This window comes from Monodon monoceros, unplaced genomic scaffold, assembly GCF_005190385.1.
Source record: "Monodon monoceros isolate NGI ecotype Baffin Bay Population unplaced genomic scaffold, NGI_Narwhal_1 Super_Scaffold_18, whole genome shotgun sequence".
Lineage (NCBI taxonomy): Eukaryota > Metazoa > Chordata > Mammalia > Artiodactyla > Monodontidae > Monodon > Monodon monoceros.
The window spans coordinates 45,125,611-45,147,495 of record NW_021703774.1 but is presented as its reverse complement, the minus strand read 5'-3'; the positions used below and the strand labels follow the sequence as shown (position 1 = coordinate 45,147,495).

The 21,885-nt window shown below is 40.8% G+C and overlaps 1 protein-coding gene across 1 annotated transcript in view; it reads left to right on the top strand.

Moving 5' to 3' along the window:
* The window catches only part of RGL1 (ral guanine nucleotide dissociation stimulator like 1), a 141,129-nt gene that overhangs the window by 17,922 nt on the left and 101,322 nt on the right, over positions 1-21,885 (top strand). The window contains exon 3 of the mRNA XM_029226907.1: positions 21,129-21,337. Coding sequence (XP_029082740.1) covers positions 21,129-21,337 — 209 coding nt within the window. The remainder of the gene's footprint in view (positions 1-21,128; positions 21,338-21,885) is intronic.

The window sequence follows — 21,885 nt, the reverse complement described above, 5'->3', positions numbered from 1 at the left end:
CACTGTGCCACCAGGGAAGCCCAATATTCCTGGTTTTAAAACAAGTCTTCTAAAATTTTGATTCCATAAGTCAACGTACCAGATATAACTTTCAATTCAGTTTAATAAGGTTCTATATAATTGTCTGCTTCATTTGTTAAAATGATTTAATCAACATGGCCAAAGACAAAACTCTTTGTTATATTACTAGAGACATTCCCTGCTCCTAGCCGTACTCACTAGTTGACATTGCTTTACCATTCAGCGTTCCCTGACTACAGTGAGTCCCCTACATACGAATGAGTTCAGTTCGGAGAGCGCATTTGTAGTCCAATTTGTTCATAAGTCCAACAAAGTTAGCCTGGGTACCCAACTAACACAATTGGCTATGTACTGCTGCTTTTATGCTTGCTTCCAGACATCCTGGCCTTGAAATAAAGGTACTGTGCTACTGTACTCTATACAGTACTGTACAGTAAAGTACACAAAAGCACAGCCACTTGTAGAGGAAGCACACAAGTGACAATGTACACCAGCCACGTGAACTAACTTACATGATTGGATGTTCACATCTTTGAAAGCTCGCAACCTGAAGGTTCGTATGTAGGGGACTTACTGTATTTGACTGGAATACAACTCTACAACCGTTGAACCCCTAGGGCTCTATCAGATCCATAAAGATAAAGAAGATGTGGCACATATATACAATGGAATATTACTCAGCCGTAAAAAGAAACGAAATTGAGTTATTTGTAGTGAGGTGGATGGACCTAGAGTCTGTCATACAGGGTGAAGTAAGTCAGAGGAAGAAAAACAAATACCGTATGCTAACACATATATATGGAATCAAAAAAAAAAAAAAAAGGTCATGAGGAACCTAGGGGCAGGACAGGAATAAAGATGCAGACCTACTAGAGAATGGACTTGAGGACACGGGGAGGGGGAAGGGTGAGCTGGGACAAAGTGAGAGAGTGGCATGGACATATGTACACTACCAAATGTAAAACTGATAGCTAGTGGGAAGCAGCCGCATAGCACAGGGAGATCAGCTCAGTGCTTTGTGACCACCTAGAATGGTGGGATAGGGAGGGTGGGAAGGAGATGCAAGAGGGAGGGGATATGGGGATATATGTATATGTATAGCTGATTCACTTTGTTATAAAGCAGAAACTAACACACCATTGTAAAGCAATTATACTCCAATAAAGATGTTTAAAAAAAAAAGATCTAAGGAGAGAGTTGGTGGAATGGTTTTTTTGAATGTGTGAGACATCTGTCATGTCTGTAGTACTCCTTTTTTCTTGTCTAGGGTCAGAATAGGATGGAAAGTTAGTTTGATCTGATTTGTTTTTCTCAGTGATTTCATGTTAGCTCCAAGTGTTCATTGCTTACAAACCATCTGGGATATTGGAGAAAGCGGTTTGTAGGCAAATCAGTCCATTGTTTCTAGTCCACCTTAAATTCCTGTCTGAAAATCGCTGTTTTCTTGTTGCCAGGCTTCAGTCACTTGTATGATTCTCTGCTTCTGTGAAGATTCCATTCATCAATATTATGATCACATCTTCTGGTCCTTTCAGTGCCCTTCAGGCTATTTCTCTGGCTCCAGAGACATGAAGTCACTTAAAGGGCTAAGAGCTTTCTTAATATTGCCTTCTCTATCTTGGGCTCTAGTTTCCTCTTCATCATGCTGGTCCTGCCCTTTTTCCAGTTTGAAGATCATTTTCCTTGATAGTGAAGATAGAAGCTTACGGGGAGTGAAGTAGTTCTCTTTTTTCTCTTATCAGTTAACATTACCCCACGTATCAGCAATGAGCAGCTCTTTTCCTCATTTTGCTCCTAATATAGCTGAAGAGAGCTCTTTAACTTGACCTTCACATATTCATAAGACTCAGTTCGTTATGACTGTTAACTTCCATGTTACCATGCTTTTAGACCCTAAATATATAGCCTTAATTATGGGGCCTTCTTTCTGTCTCTAATAACTTGGGAGGGCTTCCCTGGAGGCACAGAGGTTAAGAATCTGCCTGCCAATGCAGGGGACACAGGTTCGAGCCCCGGTCCAGGAAGATCCCAGATGCCGCGGAGCAGCTAAGCCCGTGCGCCACAACTACTGAGCCTGTGCTCTAGAGCCCGTGAGCCACAACTACTGAGCCCGTGTGCCACAGCTACTGAAGCCCTCGTGCTTAGAGCCTGTGCTCTGCAACAAGACGAGCCTCTGCAATGAGAAGCCCGCGCACCGCAACAAAGAGTAGCCCCCGCTCACCGCAACTAGAGAAAACCTGCACGCAGCAACGAAGACCCAGCACAGCCAAAAATAAATAAATTTAAAAAATAATTTGGGAAACCTGTACAATGTCCTTGATTTCTTAAAACTTTTATTTTGTACTTGGAATATTTGTCCTACCTTTCTTGAATCCTCTTCCCTGTAACAGAAGGTTTATGCTAATTTTATTTTTTATTTTTAAAATTTTTTTATTGGAGTACAGTTGATTTACAGTGTTGTGTTACTTTCTGCTGTACAGCAAAGTGAAGCAGTTATACATACACATATATCCACTCTTTTTTAGATTCTTTTCCCATGTAGGTCGTTACAGAGTAGAGTAGAGTTCCCTGTGCTATACAGTAGGTCCTTATTAGTTATCTATTTTATGTATAGTAGTGTGTGAATATGTTAATCCCAATCTCCCAACTTATCCCTAAAAAACAGTGTTTTCCTAATGTTTGGGATTCTATCTGACACCTGTAGGAGAACATAATCACTTTCTCCCAAGGTTCCTGTAAATCCTGCAGCAGTAACTCTTTGTTAGTGATCACAACTACGTCTTCAAATTATTGTTTTCATTCCCTCCTATCAGCAGAGCAGATAAAAACCTAGAAGAAAGCATCAGCAGCTGTTTCCCTGGTGACCGCAGTGCGGAGTCAAAGATGAGTCTAAGATTTTCGGTGCAGTTGAGCTGAGAGGATAGAGATACCATTGGCAGAAATGGGATTTCGGGAAGAAGAGCTTCTTTGTGGTGCTGATGGGAAGGGGGTTCCATGACCATTTTAATTTTAGACATAGCACGCTGGAGAAGTTTTCCAGTTAGAAGAGGTTTGGGATTAGAGGAATACATTTGGGTGTTGCTCACTCAGCGACGAGTGAAGCAGTAAGAATGGACGATACGGAAAATAGAACACGGGTGAGGGCCTTGGGTGATGTCATATTCAGGAGGCAAGAAGGCAGAGAGCAGCTGGTCTAGGAGTCAGGAGAAGTGTAGCTGGAGCGGTAAGGGGGAGAAGCAGGCTAGTTCATTAGCGCAGGGGACGGCGGCGCCGGAGTTAGAGGCTTACGTACTCTAGAAAACAGCAGGGTAACACTCTCTCAGTTTTGGTTATTTCAGCTTTCCAGAGCATACTTAAAAACTGAAAGTTATTGAAAAAATTCTCTGAGTAGCCCAAATAGCTCTCACCCCGTAGGAAAGGCCATCATTCTTAATATATACCACGTTAATTCCTAATACATAACAAAGTTGGTTATTTATGTATAGTCATAATGGATATGGCAAATTTGAAGAGAGTGGGGCTTTTAGAGGTAGACATGCTCATAATAACAGACATGGACCATCCAGTGGAAGGCTGCGTTCATATGTCACTGTCTCAGTGAGGCCTACTCTTAGCCACTCACTTAAATTGCAGCCCTCCCCCAGCCTGGAACTCACCGACCTCCATTTCAGCTTCACCCTCCTTGCCACTTAACCACTGTGTAAGGTACTGCTTTTGTTTTGTAATTGACAGACAGATTGATTGCCTCTCTCCTGCATTAGAAGGTGAGTTCCAAGAGGACGTGGGTTTTGGTCCTTTCTTCCCCAGAGTCTAGAACAGTACCTCGCAGACAGAAGACACAATGAATATTTATTTGTTGAATAAATGAATGTGAGAAAGTGATGATGGTTAGATAGCCGGCATTGAACCGTATGGGATCCTTTCGCCTTGGACTAAGCACTGTTCTCTGTCATTGTCTCTGGGGGACACATGTACAATCCCTTGTAGCGCTGATGGCTCATGGAGCTCTGAATGAAGGTTTCAATCATGCTCAGGATATTCTACTTCTGAAGGCAGAAGAACAGAGACATTTCCATCGAATTAATAAAACTTTTAGAATGTTGCTGTTTAAAAGGTTCCTCACTGAGAAAACAGCTCTTTCTGGGTTGAACATTAAATTTCCCCATGAAGGATCACTGTTACGTGATTTAAATTGTACTGGTTTGTTAAAACTTTGATTTTTTCCTTGGCCTCGTTTGCACCCTGAACAGCTTCCTTCCAGGGCTACTGGAAGGAAATGTTAAAGGTACTGCCTCCTTCCTTCCCAGTCTCAGAAGGTGTGGAATTAGTTAGATGCTGGAGCTACAGAGAAGTATGTGGTGGCTAAACTTACAAATGAATAAATTAGAAACCCTCACTGGTTTTGCCTCCACACCGACTACTGCTTTCTTATATGACATCTTGTGCCTCTCGTGCCTTTTTGACAAAATGAATCAATACAGTTGGCCCCCTGTATCCACGGGTTCCCCACCTGCAGATGCAACTGTGGCTAGAAAATACTCGGGAAAAACAACTTCAGAAAGTTCCCAAAAGCAAAACTTGAATTTGCCACTTCGGCAACTATCTACATAGCATTTACATTGTTATTACAACTATTTAAATAGTATTTACGTTGTATTAACTATTATATGTAATCTAGAGATGATTTAAAGTATATGGGGATGTGTGTGGGTTGTGTGACAGTACTGCACCATCTTATGTAAGAGACTTGAGCACCTGTGGACTTTGTCATTCTCAAGGGTCCTGGAACCAATCACCCGCGGATACCTACCGAGGGACGACTTTATGTGCTTCCAACTAAGTGCTAGGTGTCCATCAGATTACATAAGTATATTTGAAAAATGCTACATTTCTCCCCAGTTAGAGCTACAAAGCATAGCTCTTCAGTTCAGTTCCAGCCTGGCCACCTTCTACCTCTTCCAGGACAGTTACCTTCTAGTCCCTACAGAAACATTTCTTTTCTTATTCCCCTCTTTCATGGTTTACTTTGGACACAACAGCTGTGTACACAATTTCCCTGGCTCAGTATAATTTAAGTTTTTTAACCTTACAAGTTATAGAAGTGACTCAGGAGAGCTTTTTCATGTGATGGGAAAGTCCCCCCACTTTAATTAGAGTGCCCAGGCAGTATGGAGTTATGTAATAGGTATTCATGCAGCTCCGTTCGTTACATAACGTAATGGTCGCTCACAACCAGATACTTAAATCCATCTCACATTCAGAACCATTGTGCCCACTTGCAGAGACAGTGCTTTCTTTGTTTGCACCAAATAAGCAGTTAGTGATTATTAGCTTAGCTATTAAGTTCAATCACATTCCTGGAAAGGGAAATGTTGCAGCTTTTTTTTTTCTTTTAAATGGGAGAGGAGAATGCATTTTTGAAAATCCAAACATACAATTACTACTGGCAACATGACCATTACACCTGTTTGACAAGAGAAGTTTATGTTTTGTTTGATTAAGACAGTTATAATTTCCCAGAGCCCCGTGACCTCTGTCGTGTTAATACGAAATCTAAATATTTATGTTCAAGTAGTTTTGGCGACTTGGAACAGCTTTGTCGTAATTTGTCTACGGTGGCGTCTTTTCCCTCCCAGTACCCCATAGAGGGAATTTTGACTTGCTGTTGAGTATAGGACCTGAGAGTTGGTGATTCATTCACAGAACCTGACGTGGAGTCAGTCGGCTCTCACTATTTGACGTGTGTGGCATGAGGGGCAGAGGGCAGTACATGGGGGACCTTCCATGAGCACCTGGGGATCCGACCTGCTGGAGCCACGTGGCACTGCTCCTTGAACGTGGCTTTGGAGTCTGAAGGGTCCGGGCTGGCCTCTGGCCTCTGTCAATTTCTAGGAATGTGACTGGGTCAGTTACTTAGCCCCTTGAGCCTTCAGTGTCCTCGTCTATAAATTGGGATTATTGTGAGAATCAAATGAGATTGTGTATATACAAGAGCTTTGAATATTAGGGCCACACAAACGCAAGATAACATCATTCCCAACCTGAGCTTTTCTAGTCAGAAATGGACTTGTATAGTACCACTGATTAACTTATGCGTTCATTTACTCTGATCTGCTCCTGTCAGGAACAAGTCAAAGTAAGTGTATGCTTCTGCTCTGAATAAAACTAATATCAGTTGATGACTATGGAGAAAGAATAAAATCGGTCCCTTGCTATAGGTAAGGGAGAAAGGGAGCTGGAGAGGAGAGTGGTACCACCAAAATTTTAGAAGAGGGAACTCATGCCCAAGTAAAAGCAGAGGATTTTACTTCAATCCTGGTTTATTTCATTTGACGATCATTGGAATTCCTCTGGCATTATTACTGTGCTTCTTAATCATTAAAGTTTATTATAATAATCTAGGACTAACTGCTGATTTCCCAGTTACAGGGACCTGCATTTTGTAGGTTGGAGGTTGGCTCCATGAATCTGCTTTTGACAAGTACCTCAGGTGATTCTGATGCAAGTGGATCACATTCCACATTTTGAGAAACCTTTGCATTCTTTAGTAGTCTTTTAATTGAATCCTTTCTTATTTCCTGCAGTTCATTCTTCTTGTAGATCCATGTTATATTTGATCATGGTATACCTCCCTGCTTAAAATCTTTTAGTGGCTTCGCATTCTTCTCCTGGCTAAGCTTGTCTCCTGCCACCCTACCTACCCTGGGTCCCTCTCCTTTGGCCACGTCAGCTTCTCTTTATCCTCCAGGATTCTTTCCTCCTTCAGGGCATTTGCATGCAGTTCCTTCACCTGAAATGTTCTCTCTCTCAACCTTTGCCTGGTGAACACCTGCTGATATTCTGATCTCTGTTTCCTCGGTGAAACTTTCCCTGATCACCAGGACACAGTCTGATCCCTTTACCTTATTTTCTTTTAGCACCTTTTTATGGAGAGCTGTGATCTCTCTTGGCATTAGATAGTTAATTGTTAAATTATCTGTTTAGTATTTGTCTTCTCTGCTTGAATGTTGGCTTCATGCAGATAGAGACCATGTCTGTGTTCACTTCTGTATCTGCAGTGTCTTATAATATAGCAACTTAAGCATAGTAAAAGCTCACTAAATATTTCGGAATAAATGAATGAATGAAAGTAGGATTTGTGGTAAAGCTGCAGTCCTCTAGACCTCCACTGAAGAGGGTTTAATGCCTGGGATAGCAAGTTAGCCTTGTTATAAGGTGGAAAGCACCCTTACTTAGCATTCTATAATGCGACGTTAGAGCACTTATTTGTTTCAGTAATACAAACTTACTATAAATTCAGGGACCTCAAACAGCATTCTTAGTGTTCAAGGCTTAGAACCTGGCACAGAAGAAAGGGGACGGTAAAAGGCTTCAAATAAACTCCTTACTTACTTTATACCATGTCTTTCATGCAGAAAGTATTGGAAGCTTCTTGGTAGTCCAACACCTCATAAGTAAACTTGTAGTGTATTTACACTTACATTATGTAGCTGGTTGATTAGCTTGTGTATTCATTTCCTCAGATACTCCCAGTTGGAGCTGCAAGAAGTCAAAACAAGAGCATATTCCCACTCTTTGTTTTCAAAGCAAGAAATTGGTTCAGTGGCATTTACATCTGACAGAACAGTGAGGACAGTGTCAGCCTCAGAGAATGAGAGATCCTTGAGATGTGTAGTTTGATTCAGGGACTCGATCTTGATGAATTCTGGAGAAGAAAACCCCCATAACTTCAGTAATTTTTTTTTTGCTGTACGCGGGCCTCTCACTGTTGTGGCCTCTCCCGTTGCGGAGCACAGGCTCTGGACGCGCAGGCTCAGTGGCCATGGCTCACGGGCCCAGCCGCTCTGCGGCACGTGGGATCTTCCTGGACCGGGGCACGAACCCGTGTCCCCTGCATCGGCAGGCGGACTCTCAACCACTGCGCCACCAGGGAAGCCCTTCAGTAATTTTTATAATCATGATAACCAAGTATGGAATTAATGGAGGCTCAAAAAAAGCTCCAAATAGTCATTTTGAGAATTCACTGTAGTTCTCAACTGCTGTGAAGAGATAGAAACAGTTAACTTTGTTTACCTAAGATTTTTTAGTTCCGAGGAGAGTTTGGCATTCTTCAATAGATCTATGGAGTATAATCAGCCTTTCGTTCAGATTGTTAAATGATTTGCCATTTAATTACAACATTAATTTGTTTTTCACTCACTACAACAAACATTTACTGAGCACTTGTTGTGTGTTAGACATTATTCTATACCCCAGGGATATAGTAGTGAACAAGATAGATAAGAGCTCTGCTGTTGCAGAATTTACAGACGGCAAACATGCAAACAAGTCAGGGCTATAAGGCAGTTAACCTAGATGACATGATCTGGCCTGGCCGGGGAAGATGGGTAGTGAGACACCGGAGGGATGGTCCAGGTGGTGTATCTGAGGAGATACCACTTGATCAAAAGCAGTGAATGAGGGGAAGGACCCACGAGGAGAAAATCAGGCTGAGCAGCGTGTTAGGCAGAAGGAACAAGCACAAAAAAATCCTTAGGTGTGAATGAGCTTTGCTGTGTTTGAAGAAGCGAAAGAAGACTGGTATGGCTGGGGCTTAGGGAGGGAGGGAGATGATTTTGGTGGTGGAGTCAGGGAGGTAGGCAGGAAGGGCCTGTGGACCATGGTAGAGTCTGCCTATTATTCCAAGTGTCATGGGAAGCCAGCGAGAGGCTTTAAGCAGGGGAGTGACATGATCTGATTTGTGTCTTTAAAAGATTACTAGGGATGCCGTAAAAACAATTTGAAAGGGTATTTACCTTAGCAGTCCAACTCAGAGGTGATGAGCGAGCATTGTATACTTTTATTGTGTATGGACAGACTTTTCTTGTGTGTATGTACATTTTTTTTATTTGACTGAATTTAGAAGAATCAAGAAAAATGTTACTTAGGGAGCATAGTATCATTAGATTTGTTAGATGAAAAACTCATTTTTATCTTAAAAACATATTTAATATTCTCGAAGTACTTATTGATGTGGTTATAGGCTAATTTCTGGAGCTATAAATATTCACATGACTAGACTTTGCCTTTAACAATTTTATGGTCTAGCAGAGGATGCCTGTCAGTAAACAAATGCTTACAACAAACTATGGAAAGTGTGTTTGGCTATTATAAATGAAGCTGCTATAAATGTTTCTGTCCCTGTCTTTCGGTGGGCATAATACTCGTATCTTTTAGGAATGGAATTGCTGAGTCATCGGATAGGCATGTTTAGCTTTGGCAGGTACTTGGACTTTATTCTGAAACTAGGATTTGTGCTTTAGAAAGATGATTTTAGCAAGACTAGAGGCAAGTGAAACAATTTTTTGCTTGTTATACATACCCAGTATGCTTGTTATACATACCCAGTTAAGAAATGAGGTCTAAATTAGGGTAAGACAGTGAAGATGGGGGAGAAGAATAGAATGGAGAGATATTTAGGGAATGGGACAGGTTGGATTTTGGAGGTGAGGGGGAGATAAGTCGGGAATAAAGATGATTTGTAGGTTTATGACTTGGATCATTAACGAAGTCAGAAGCTAGAGAAGGGGTGAGATTTTAGAGGAATAAAATGGGTTTTTTTTTGTACACGTTGAGTTAGAGTTCCTTATGGATTATCCAGGTGGATGTGTAGTAATTGGAAATCCATGTCTAGAATTTAGAAGGAAAGTAAGAACTGGAGTTAAAGATTTGGGAGTTAGTATAATATTTGTGTTAGGTGAAACGGGGGGTGGGGGCAGTGCGTAGTATGTATGGAATGGCCAGAAAGAGAGTATAGACTAAGAAGGAAGGAGGCTTGAGGTTGGGAATGTTTCCATACTGATGGTAAGTGAAGGACCAAGAACTAGTGACCCACCCGTAGTATCACAGGAGACCCTTGAAGGAGATGAAATAGAATTCTGGTTAAGTGTGACTGTGGGTCCATACCACTCGGACTTGAATCCTGGCTTTGGCCACTTTTAGCTGTGTGCCCTGGGACAAGTCACTTAGCATCTCTGGGCCTCACTTTTCTGTAAAATATCTGTAAAATGGGGATAAGAAATTTATCTGCTCTCTAAGGTTATTATGGGACACATAGAAAGCGCTTAGAATTACTGATTGTTGTTGAGAAGGCGATGTTTGTAAGCACAAGGGGCAGACAGTTCCAGGCGGGAATCCATGGTGCCAGTTCTGCAGGAAGCATTTCCATGGGATCGACAACCAGGTGGAGGAGTAATGAGGGCAGAAGTAAACTCTGTAGGCCCATGTAATACCTTCCCTTCTTGTGGGAAAACCCATTGAATTTCATAAGATAAACACATAAGAAAGATCACTTGGTTTGCTTGAAAGCATCTCTGGCCGTTGAATAAGTGTCAATAATACCTTAGTTTACTATGTAGTTCTTTTATCTCAAGCGGTTCAAAGCTTATCCCACATTTTTTGGGAATCACCCATGCAACATCAAGGTGAGTAAAGGAAGGTAAAGGTAAAACTGTTCCCACTTTACAAATGAGGAAACTAAGACTAAGAGAGGCCACACGACTTTGTCTAAGCTTTATATTGGTTAATCAACTCCTTTATCCCATCAATAAACCTTACTCATCTTTGGTTTTTGCATTGTCAAACACAGTATTTCTCAAAGGGTAATCAGTAGATCTTCTGCATTTAAAATTATCTGGGATGCTGGCTAAAATGCAGATCCCTTGGCTTTATTTTAGGTCTACTGATCAGAATCTCTGGAATATGGACTCAGGAATCTGATTTTACCCAGCATCTCAAGTGATCCTCTTGAAAACTGCTTAGTGTGTTCAAGGAAACAGACAAATTCCAAAATGTACATTGTTTTTAGTGACATCTTGTACCAAAAAGATCTTAAAATATCTTATATTCAGAAACTCAAACTACTATAACTAAAACTTTAGAAGCTTTTCTAAACATACGGTCTTTATGAAGTTCAGTAGTGCCTTTGGTTAAAAATAAAACTGATTCGATCTATACAAATGAATGACGCAGTCCATTGGTCTGTTACCAGAGCATGGCTGGAGGTGTCACAGAGAAGCTATGGCTGAGGACTGTATATATTTAATTTGGCCAGTGGTTCCATCTCCAATTACTATTTACAGTTATATAGCATTGATTAGAAAGAGTCGCTCTCTTTATAGTCATAGCTTCTATCTATTTGCGTGTCATGGTAAAATCAGCCATATCTCTCTGTGGTATTCCTTGCAGAGTAGCTTTAAACTCTCAGGACTGGGTAATTTGAAGACTCTGACTCTAGGGAATGGGCTTCATAAGACCAAGCCCAGATCCAGTCATGACGGCTCATCCATCTGCTTTCTTCTCCTTTAGTTGTAGAGGAAGGGGACTTTTCTGTGCAAGTCAACGTCTTGTTGGGTTCTCTGTTGTTACCTTGGCTTTCAGCAGTCACATGAGTAGGAACTCAACAAATAGATGTTGAATGAATGGATCCTCTCAAGTGTATTTAGGAAATAATAAAAGCAATTAAATTAGAAAGAGTTATTCTAGCTCACTGCTGAGACAAACAGAGGGCACTAACAAGTATTTGAAGATTAATTGACCTGGAACTAGAAAAAGAATCTAGTTCCATGCCTTCCTTATGAAGGCATGGAAGTTGAAGTCCAGGGTTGCAAGAGACCTTTATCCCCATCAGTGCTGAAATTCTCTCTGTAAGGCCGCTGCTTATTTACCTGGCATTTATTTAATTTATTAAATATTCACTGATGTTAAGCTCTACATATCGTTCCTTCTATCCCATTAAATGAAAAAATTCACATTCATATAACCTCTACTGTTTTTTTAGAGTATAGTCTTTCATTTCTTTTGTAGATTCCCTTAGCCCCTCATTTGGATTCTTTGCATAATGGGAGCTCTTTTAATACTCTTTTTACTAACTGACATCAAGAGTGGGTCATGAGCCATGGGAATGATGAGCATGTTATTAGGAAGATAAATATTTTCTTTACAACTGACATGCCTACTTTTTTACATATATTTTTGACACATTAAAGTCTAGTGGACAAAATGGTTCTCTTTTCAAAAGTTTCTGTTTGCTTGGGGAAATTGGATCTGTGTTTTTGCCAGGTATCAATTCTCTCTATCCTCTGCCCTCTCCTCTATCTATTTTTATTAAGTGTCAGCGCCACTTTGTCTGGCTATATCACATAACCAATCATATTGTCATTTTGCTTTCATTTTCCTTTCTTTCTAAAAATATAAGGCAATTGTCTCATGACTAGAGAGATTTATAAAACTAGCAGGTAGGAAAACTAATTAATAATCTGGAAATTGGATTATTAATGAGTCCCCCTGCAACCCCCAGGGATCCTACACTGTGTTATCCAGTAACTTCTCATGCATCTTACTGACCTTGTTCTCCTGGCATCTTTTGGAGCCCTTGAGCGAAGTCATTCATCTTTCTTGGACTTAATTTACCCATTTAAGAAACCACAATAATGAAGGGGAAGTTTCATTTTCCTCCAAAGAGGGCGTTTAACACAAAAACAGTATTTTTTTTTTAAATCTTTAGGTGTTAAAGATCTCAGTCAATGTCAGGAAGTAAGAGGGATAATGCCAGAGAATATTTGCTGTCATAAGGCCTAATTTTGGTGAAAGTAATTGGGGTAGGGGAAAGAAAGTGAAAAGAGAAGGATTTTAGTATGACATACAATATTTTCTTTTACCTGTAGAATCCTGAATAGTTCTTGTAACCGTTCAACATGCTTTCAGATCTATTATCTAATTTTATCTCTTTCTTACAACAGTCCTATGAAGTATGGAGATTCTAGTCTTAGGTGTACAAATAAGGAGACCGAATACCCAACACTGTGTCACTTTGCGTGTTTTTATTTTTTTTCGCGGTACGCGGGCTTCTCACTGTTGTGGCCTCTCCCATTGCGGAGCACAGGCTCCAGACGCACAGGCTCAGTGGCCATGGCTCACGGGCCCAGCCGCTCTGCGGCATGTGGGATCTTCCCGGACCGGGGCACAAACCCGTGTCCCCTGCATCGGCAGGCGGACTCTCAACCACTGTGCCACCAGGGAAGCCCCTCACTTTGCGTTTTAATGCAACATGCTGTAATAGAAAGACAGGGCTACTTTTATATCCTGACTCTGTCAGTTATGCTAATTGGCTGGCTAACTGGGTGAGACAGCTCACTTCTCCAAACCTCAGTGTCCTCAAGTCAAGTAAGAATAATTCCTATACCCAAGGATTGTTATAAGGATTGAGCAGCTAACCCATAAAGGCTCAATAAATATCTGTTAACCCTCTCTTCCTTTTTATTCAGGGCATACGGATGATTTTCTTAGAATTAATTTGCAGCTTATGAATAGGAAAACCTATTTTTAAAAAAGTCAGTTAAGTTCGGTGTATCTTTCAGAGAGAGGTACTCAAGATAAACTAAATCGGTCTTCATACTCTGCCCTAGATTGGATCACCTGATAGGATGCTTGAAAGATACCTTGTCACTCTGTAGGTGGCCAGTTCTACAAGCCCGTGCATGATCTCGGAATACTACCTGTGCCAAATGCAGCGCTGAGGGTAAAGTGCTTGCCAGGGACTCTGTGTCCCAGAGCTTTGTGGGAACTGTAAAGTGCAACTGTACATTTGAATTCATAAGCTCACATAGGCTTGAAAGATTCATTTTTGGAGCAGAAAAGGAGCAAGCTGGATAGTCATTCCTCAAATTCTGAAACCCAGGGGAATAATGATTTTGCTGGCATTTTGATAATGGGGCTTGATTTTTATGCTTGTATCGTAATAGGTGATAATAATAGTGGGAACTGAATGTTTACTTTGTTTAAAACTGAATTTATCCCATAGGAAAGTGGAGAGGATAAGAGATTCCTTAATGTGGTGTGCAGAAGAAGAATCAAGCTAATGATTCCGTTAGGAAACATCAGGCAGCTGCCACCCTCTGCTCCCGCAAAGCCTGGTGAAGGAACACTTTACATCTCAACGGGAGATGAAGCCCCGTGGAACTGTCGGTGGGATTTATGGAGGGCTGGGAAAGTTGCTGGGCTGTGAGGAAGCCTTTCCATTCAAAGCAGGCTTCATTCACAGAGAATATTAGGTCCCACAGAAGCTCACTACTCCCTGCTGACCTTTTCAGACAGAGGTTGGCTCGGTTGCACAAAAACAGAATGAGTTCCAGAAAGCCAGGGCGCCTGTTAACCTATGACCTCAGCATAGGAAGACCTTGGGCATTTGAGGTCTGAATGTGTGAGACAGGAGGGAGCTGTGAATTTTGCAAGTTCACTCTGGACGCTAAAAACCCTGTGTGACAATTTGTGATGTAATTTGGCACGTGCAGCGGTGACTATTTTAGTTCAAACCTCCCTCCCCCCATATTTGTAAATCCTTGAACTTCTCAAAATAGCATGTGATTTCTTCATTTTGCAAAGCCAATGACCGAGGCATTGAAACTTTAAGTTATTGCCCTAGGTACCATAGTAAATTGGCCTCAGAGATGGAAAGGGAAGCCGTTTAATCATCTTAATCATTAGCGTTCTGAGTCTCAAGCAGCAGAGGAGCATATAAAAGTGAAATTATTTTATTTGAAAAACAGAGTCAGCAAACTCCCTTAAATCCGCTTAATTTTTGAATCTGCCTCCTTAGAGACTCCTTAAATCCTTAAAGGAGGAGGACCAGAATGACAGCAGTAGGGGTTTGTGTGAGAGAAGATCCAGTCTGTTATGGGTTAACACCGGGCAGAACAGATTCACAGCCAGGAGGATGACCATGTTTTAGGAGATGGAAAACACAACTTCCTGTTTCCCCTTGGAGAGTTCCTGGACTCTTTGGGATGATCTAGGAAACTCTGCTGAGACAGGATGGCGGAAGGGACTGGGATTTCTGTCTGACAAAACACTGGCCCTTGTTTGTTATTACAGCTCTCTTAGCATTTTCCTGAGGATGAAGCGTACTCATCGTAGAAATCTGACCACATTCTAACGTGTGTGGCTTCAAGCAAAGTCAGCTCTTGGGGATCTTGTAATTTTTTTCAGAGCACGTTAATTTGTCAGGCACATGCTCCTCTACCTCTTCTCCTTTTTTCTTAGTTCAGAGGCATAATTTTCTATCTTCTGTGAGGTCAAAGGTCATGGTGACAACACACATGCCTTAACTGGAGTGGACACAGAAAGAGAAAAATGTTCTACCAGAATGAAGTCTCTCCTGAATTTGCCATTGGCATAACCTGAGGGGGACTTCTAGGCAGTGGTGTGCTGGTAAATCAACTCTCCAGACCCAAAGCCCCGATTTCTAGCCAGTTTGCCAATTTCCATGGTGTAGATATTTCCACCATGGCCAGATTCACAATACCAACATGATGTCATGGAACATAGGATTGAGGAATGTCTACAATCAGCTCTTGCAAGTGGGATGGGCTGGCTCCAGCATGCTGCTGGCTAGACCTCGATATGTTTGTGTAATTAGGTGGAAGGTGCATATGTTGGCATCTATATGAATCTGGCAGTGAAGATTACTCCTGGATTCTCTGTCCAGAAGTGCTACCACAGATCAGGTGAGTGTAAACTGGCCATATGTGCAGGTGCTTCTTCTGGTGCTTGACATCTTTGCTCTTGGAACCCTCTTAATTTGGGTATTCTTCTAGATGCCATCCTCTGCCCTCTAGTCTTTTCTTCTGTTCACTCTGCCTGGAGGGTGAAGCTGTTTTAATTGATGTGACTTCTATATATTTCCATCTTAGACCTATCCCCCAGCTCTTGGATTCTGACTGCCTGTTGGACGGTACCATTGGAAAATCCCAAAGATACTTCACATTTTACTTTTCTTTTTTTCCCCCTTTTTTTGGCCATGCTGTGCGACATGTGGGATCTTAGTTCCCCGACCTGGGTTCAAACCAGTGCCCCCTGCAGTGGAAGTGCAGAGTCCTAACTACTGGACCGCCAGGGAATTCCCAAGTTTTACATGACTGAAGTGGAATTCAGTGCCTCTGCCTCACAAGAATCTGGCTTCTCTTTCTCAATTTTCTTTCATGTGGGTGGTATCCTTATCTTTCCAGTCACTTTCAGATGCTGCCTCTATGTAAAGTCGCTCCTGGTTCTTCCATGGTATCTGCGTACCTGTCCACCATTTTACTCATATTGCATTATAATGGTTTCTTTGTGTCTGTTTCCTCCTTCAGACTGAACATCCTGGTGTCTGAACTGCATGCTATTTACCTTTGTATCTCTACTGTCTCGCACAGTGCCTGGCACATAGTACCGTTTGGTTAATGTGTGCCTGAATAAGTAGATGAATAAATGAGAGATCCGTTCCGTACCCTTTGTATGCACTTAGCACCGAATTGCCAGACTTAGGAAATAAAAATACAGGATGCCAGGTTCATTCGGAAATTCAGATAAACAACAAATCATTTTTCAGTATGAGTAGGTCCTAGATACTGCATGAGACATACTTACGCTCCCAAATTACTCATTTATTATTTTTCTGAAATTAAAATTTAGCTGGGCATCCTAGCAACCCTAACCTAGCAAAGGAAGTTAGTTGACACCCAGAGTAGAAGTTCACACGATGCAGAAGTTCACACTGAGCTTGACATCACATGCCTTAAGTTTCGTATAGACTATGCCTTACATCTCTGAACGTCCCACGTGTAAATAGATCTCTATACTCAGATGCACTGGCCTCTCCATAACGTTCTGCTTTGTGCCATTACATACACATATTTTTTCTTTGCATGGCAAGGACATTTAATCTATATGTATTTGGGCAATATGGTCAAATGATCAGAGTTTGTGAGTCATCTCACAGCATTTCCTATACTGTGGTGGTTTCTTATTGTTTCTGGGTGGTGGTTACAGAGCATTTGAATAGATGTTAGAAAATGGACCCTTGGTGTTCTGGGATGAGCGTACAGAGAGCAATGTGCTATTCTTAAAGTTCTGTAAAACCTTGGCTCTGGGATTTAGATTTTCTTAGGGAGTTATGTATGACTGGAAGAGTGCTCACTATTTACGTTTCTGCTCAAGCCAGGCTGCCTGAGAACTGATGTACTGAAGATTAAGCATGGCTTGGAGAAGGACTTCATACTGTCTCCAGTCTAATGAGGTTGTTTACTTAACATGTTCCCTGTTAAAGTATCAGATGACTAAAGGATTATATTGATTGAAGACAATTTTTTAAAAATTAGAAACACCCAAGTTGTGAACAGTTTACATTTTAGAATGCGAAAGAGTATATTTCTCAATGACTGGAAACACGGTTGAAACATGGCACATTTCATCTCTCACATTCTCTTTCTCTTGTTCCCCTTATGTCAGAATTGGTAATTATGGAAATTCCATGGCTAGGACAGTTGGGCAGGGTTTTAGATATTTACCCCATAGGAGTCAGGCATGTTCTCTTAGGAAAAGCTGAATTCTAATGGCAGAAGGATTGGCCAAAAAAACAATTATGAAACATTCTTGTGGCCTCAGTATCATGATCTTGTCAGTAAAGCGATGGTCTCTGATTAAATCCAGATTGAGCTGTTTCCTGTTAGCGTGCTAACCCAGAGGGCATGCTCAGCTCTCCATGTCTTGCTCTCTCAGTCTGGGGTTTTAAACACTTGTCTGCCAAGGCTCTCCCCGCCGCCTCTCCCAACTATTCTTTTAAACTAGAATTTAAAGGTATTGAGATATTACAAACAAAAACAGACCCTAAAGTCTCTTAAGGGTCATGTAGCTATTGAATATTTTGCTGCAAAAATGAAACTACAATTTTAGCTTCTCCATTCTAACCATAGGCATGGTGTATCTTTGCGTGTTTCACTTTTGTATAATTTTATTTCAATTCCAGTAACAAGCAGATAACTACAGAATTTTTAGTTCATAAAAATGTACTTTATCTGAATGTTGGTAAATTAAAACTCATCTTTGAAAATCTGGCCTTCCCCCTGCTATAGCAAAGAGATATTAGGGTACTTAGCAAATGTGCAGAAAATAAGAGTAAGCAAGTGCTCTGCCATCTTAAATTGCATTGTTAATTTTTGTGAGGATGACTTTAGGCATCAGAGCAATTCCTGTACTTCATTTTATGATATTGCCATTGATGCTCACCTGTTGCAATGAGAGAATGATTTTTAAAATCTAAATATTGCAGAATATTCTATTAGCCATTCTGTGAGCTCAATCATGGTTCTTCCTAATGTACAGATAAAAACACTGAGGAACAGAAACCATTAAAGGGACTTACAGGGATCAAGCATGCATACTGAGATTTTTTTTTCAGAGTAAAAGGAGGAGTGAAGGGAGGCGACTGGGTTAATGAGTAACATGATTCCATTCCCAAGGGAGAAACTTGGCTTCCTGCCAAATCTGCTTTCTGGCAGGAAAAGGGACCCACTTCATCAGGGTCTTTGACAAGCATTTTTCTCTGTGTTTGAATTTTTTGGCGACATCACTGCTTAGGGAAAAATCAGTTCTTTTAAATAGTTATTACTTCTAGTAAGAAAAGATTTAAAGTGGAATTTGCATTGTGAGTAAAATAAGAATCATCAAATTATAAAATTGGTGAGGGAACCCTGACATTGTCACAAGGTAAGGAAACTTGATTTAGGATTAGAGCTTGAATATCTGTAGAAACTGAGAAGCCATTCCTTTTGTTGTTGTTAACATTTGAAATTGAGGTATATTTTTTAACTACTACTTTTTAATATTATCAGACTGATCATTATGTTGGCCAGATCTTTTGAGGTGACAAAGTAAAAAACACAAAATATCCCTAAATTTGGGTAGTAAGAAAGAGATCAAAGGAACATAGATTTTTTTTTTACATTAATTTTTATTGGAGTGTAGTTGCTTTACAAGGTTGTGTTAGTTTCTTGCTGTACAGCAAAGCGAATCAGTCATACGTATACATATATACACCTGTTTTTAGATTTCCTTCCCATTTAGGTCACCACAGAGCACTGAGTAGAGTTCCCTGTGCTATATAGTAGGTTCTCATTAGTTATATGTTTTGTACATGGTAGTGTATGTATGTCAGTCCCAATCTCCCAGTCATCCCATCCCCCTCTTTCCCACTTGGTAACCGTAAGTTTGGAACATAGATGTTCGAAGATAAAAATTAACATTTTATTTTACAGTGTCTTGATTTTTCTTTTTTTAAGTAAAAAGTGGCATATGTGAATTAAGTTTGAAATGCGTCACAGTGACTTACTAAGCTAACATTTTCCAGAGTATGTTCATTCTGATGTTCTGCAAGATGCTCTGAGACTAAAGGGAAATCCATTAGAAAATGTCATATACCATATCCCTCTTTTGGAGTTTCATACCATGTTAACATGTTAAAAACTTTAAGAAATTCTCCAACAAAGAAGTATATTGGACTTTGTTTAACTCTGTAGTTTCCAAACTTGACTGCAGGACCTTTTGTTTTGGAACTAGTGTTTGTTTTACAGCACACACTTAGGACAACACTGTACCAAGTAATTAAAAACATAATTAGACTTTGAAACCATATATATTCTTCATTTGTTGTTTCTAGTTAAAGTTAACTGAAGCTCCTGGAAGACAGATGGATACTATTAGGCCTATGCTAAAACTACGTACAGTGTGATAAAGAATGATTGTAAGGCCATGATCTGAGTCAACAGGCCTAAGAGGCCTAAAGAAACATTTGGTATTTTGACTGAACCAGAACCCTTTCCTTGGTAAAGTAAAAGTATCTTTCAAAAATTAAATAAAGAAATCAAGTCATCCACCGCATATGCTGGAGTCTTAATATTAACTCCTACTAGCAGTTAGCTGTGATGACATTAAGCTATTCTAAGCCCCTCCTAAAAGTGATGGCCTTGGCTTTGGTCTTACAGAAGGCAATCTTGCCTGCTAATTTCCTTCCAGCGGTTTAACTTTTGACAGGCCAGGCGAAGAAATAGCAGACATGTGACTTAATAAGCACAATATCATCGTTTAGAGGTTCGGTTCTCTCTTTTTTGCCCCTTTTCTTTAATTTTCACACGTCTGATGATTTCAATTTAGGAAAATCTGATATAAAACAATTCACACTTCAAATTCAGAGACATCGCCTGGTGATTGTTTGCATCACATAGAATGATTATTTGCTTAGAAAAAGTTCCTCTCTGTAGGGCATCTTCCCCTATGCCTATGAAGGACAGGTTAAACCTTGAAAATCACGTCACTGTATAATTTGTTAGGCACCGGTTTATTGTAGAATGTAAGGCACACCTGTATTTTTCTTCAGTTTATTTCACTTCCCCCATGCTCAGTTTTGAAGATTTACAGATATTATCACTAATCTGTTCTTTAGTATTATGGTTTATGTCTCCAAGGTGCAGTTATACCTACCAATACTATTCACAGTTTCATTCTCATGTGATAGCTACTTTTCAGAAGGAAACATCTTCTCTTGTACATTGCAAGTCTCCAGGAGGCAGGGGTCACGCACCCACCTACCCTTTCCATTACTCGTCAGCGATTAGCCGAGGTCTGCTCCGTACAGACACTTCTCAGCCAGTGATACTGAATCAGAAAGTCTATCGCCTCCCATGAACTAAAGAACATCAGATTGCGGTCAGATCTCCCTAGATGTCTGTGGAGAACATATTCCTCCCATGGCTGATTTTTTCCAGCTATCAGCATGATGTCATCTGGCTCACACAAATCTAAAAATTTAACTATCAGCTCTCCAAAGCCAGCACGATCGGTTCCGGCACACCATAGTAGGAGCTGTTTTCGAGAATGAGTTTGAAAACTTACCGTGGAACAATACAAAGGGAGTGATTGATAAAGATTTGCTAAACTTGATCCTGGGGGTCATAGAAAGCATTCTCGACAGAATATGCCAGCAACCTAGTTCTTGACAGGGAAGTAAGTAGAAGCACATGTAACCTCTATGAAGTAATACCTCTACTTCTAGAGAGGAAGGGAATGCACATACCACCCCTACGCGCCCCCGCTCGCCCATCCCGCTCTACTACACTCACAGGTGAGAGGATTGCCTTACCTGACTTTCCTGCAGGGAAATTAAGAGTAAGGGAAAACATGCTTCCACTACTTCAATGTTTTCAGTTTTACCTTAGGGAGTCATTCCTCCTGATCAAAATCATGAATTTATTGTACAGGTTGAAGGCGACCAGCTGCCTCCGGGGCATACAGTCAGTCAGTATGAGACGTGTAAGATCAGGACCATAAAAGCTGGCACGTTGGAGAAGCTCGTGGAGAACCTGCTGACAGCTTTTGGGGACAATGACTTTACCTACATCAGCATCTTCCTATCAACGTACAGAGGCTTTGCCTCCACTAAAGAAGTGCTGGAGCTGCTGCTGGACAGGTAAGAATCTGAAGGGGTGTGAGAGGCGACAGAAAGGTCAGGCTGTTTGCAGAGTGAAGGCATGAGGTTCTGAATCGCCTGCACTTGGTATGCTGAGAGAGAGACGCGTGAGGAAGGGTTGCCTGGAAGGAAGGACCTTTGGAACAAAGGGCATGGAGATTATTCAGGAGCTTCTTCACGGTCCATTTCTGTAAAAATATCTCACAAAAACATCTATAAAAGAGTTAGGAGTGCCTATCATAAAGGTAGATTCAATTGTTTATAGATTTCAGTTATCATTTGCCACTCTAAAATTTTCTCCATGTTTTCATAATTTTCTAGCTTAGTCAATTAACCAGGAATCTTATTGGGTTGTTGTGAGAATTAAAATGCTAAATGTACTATTAACAATCACCATGTATTGGCTGCTTTACGGGTATGCACAGACATATCGTCCTCGATCTATGTTGTTAAGTCATATGTTACATAGAATAAATAGAGCAGTGTGCATTATAATTCACACATTGATAATTGATAGCTGTATTTCCCCCCATTATTTTTGTTTTATT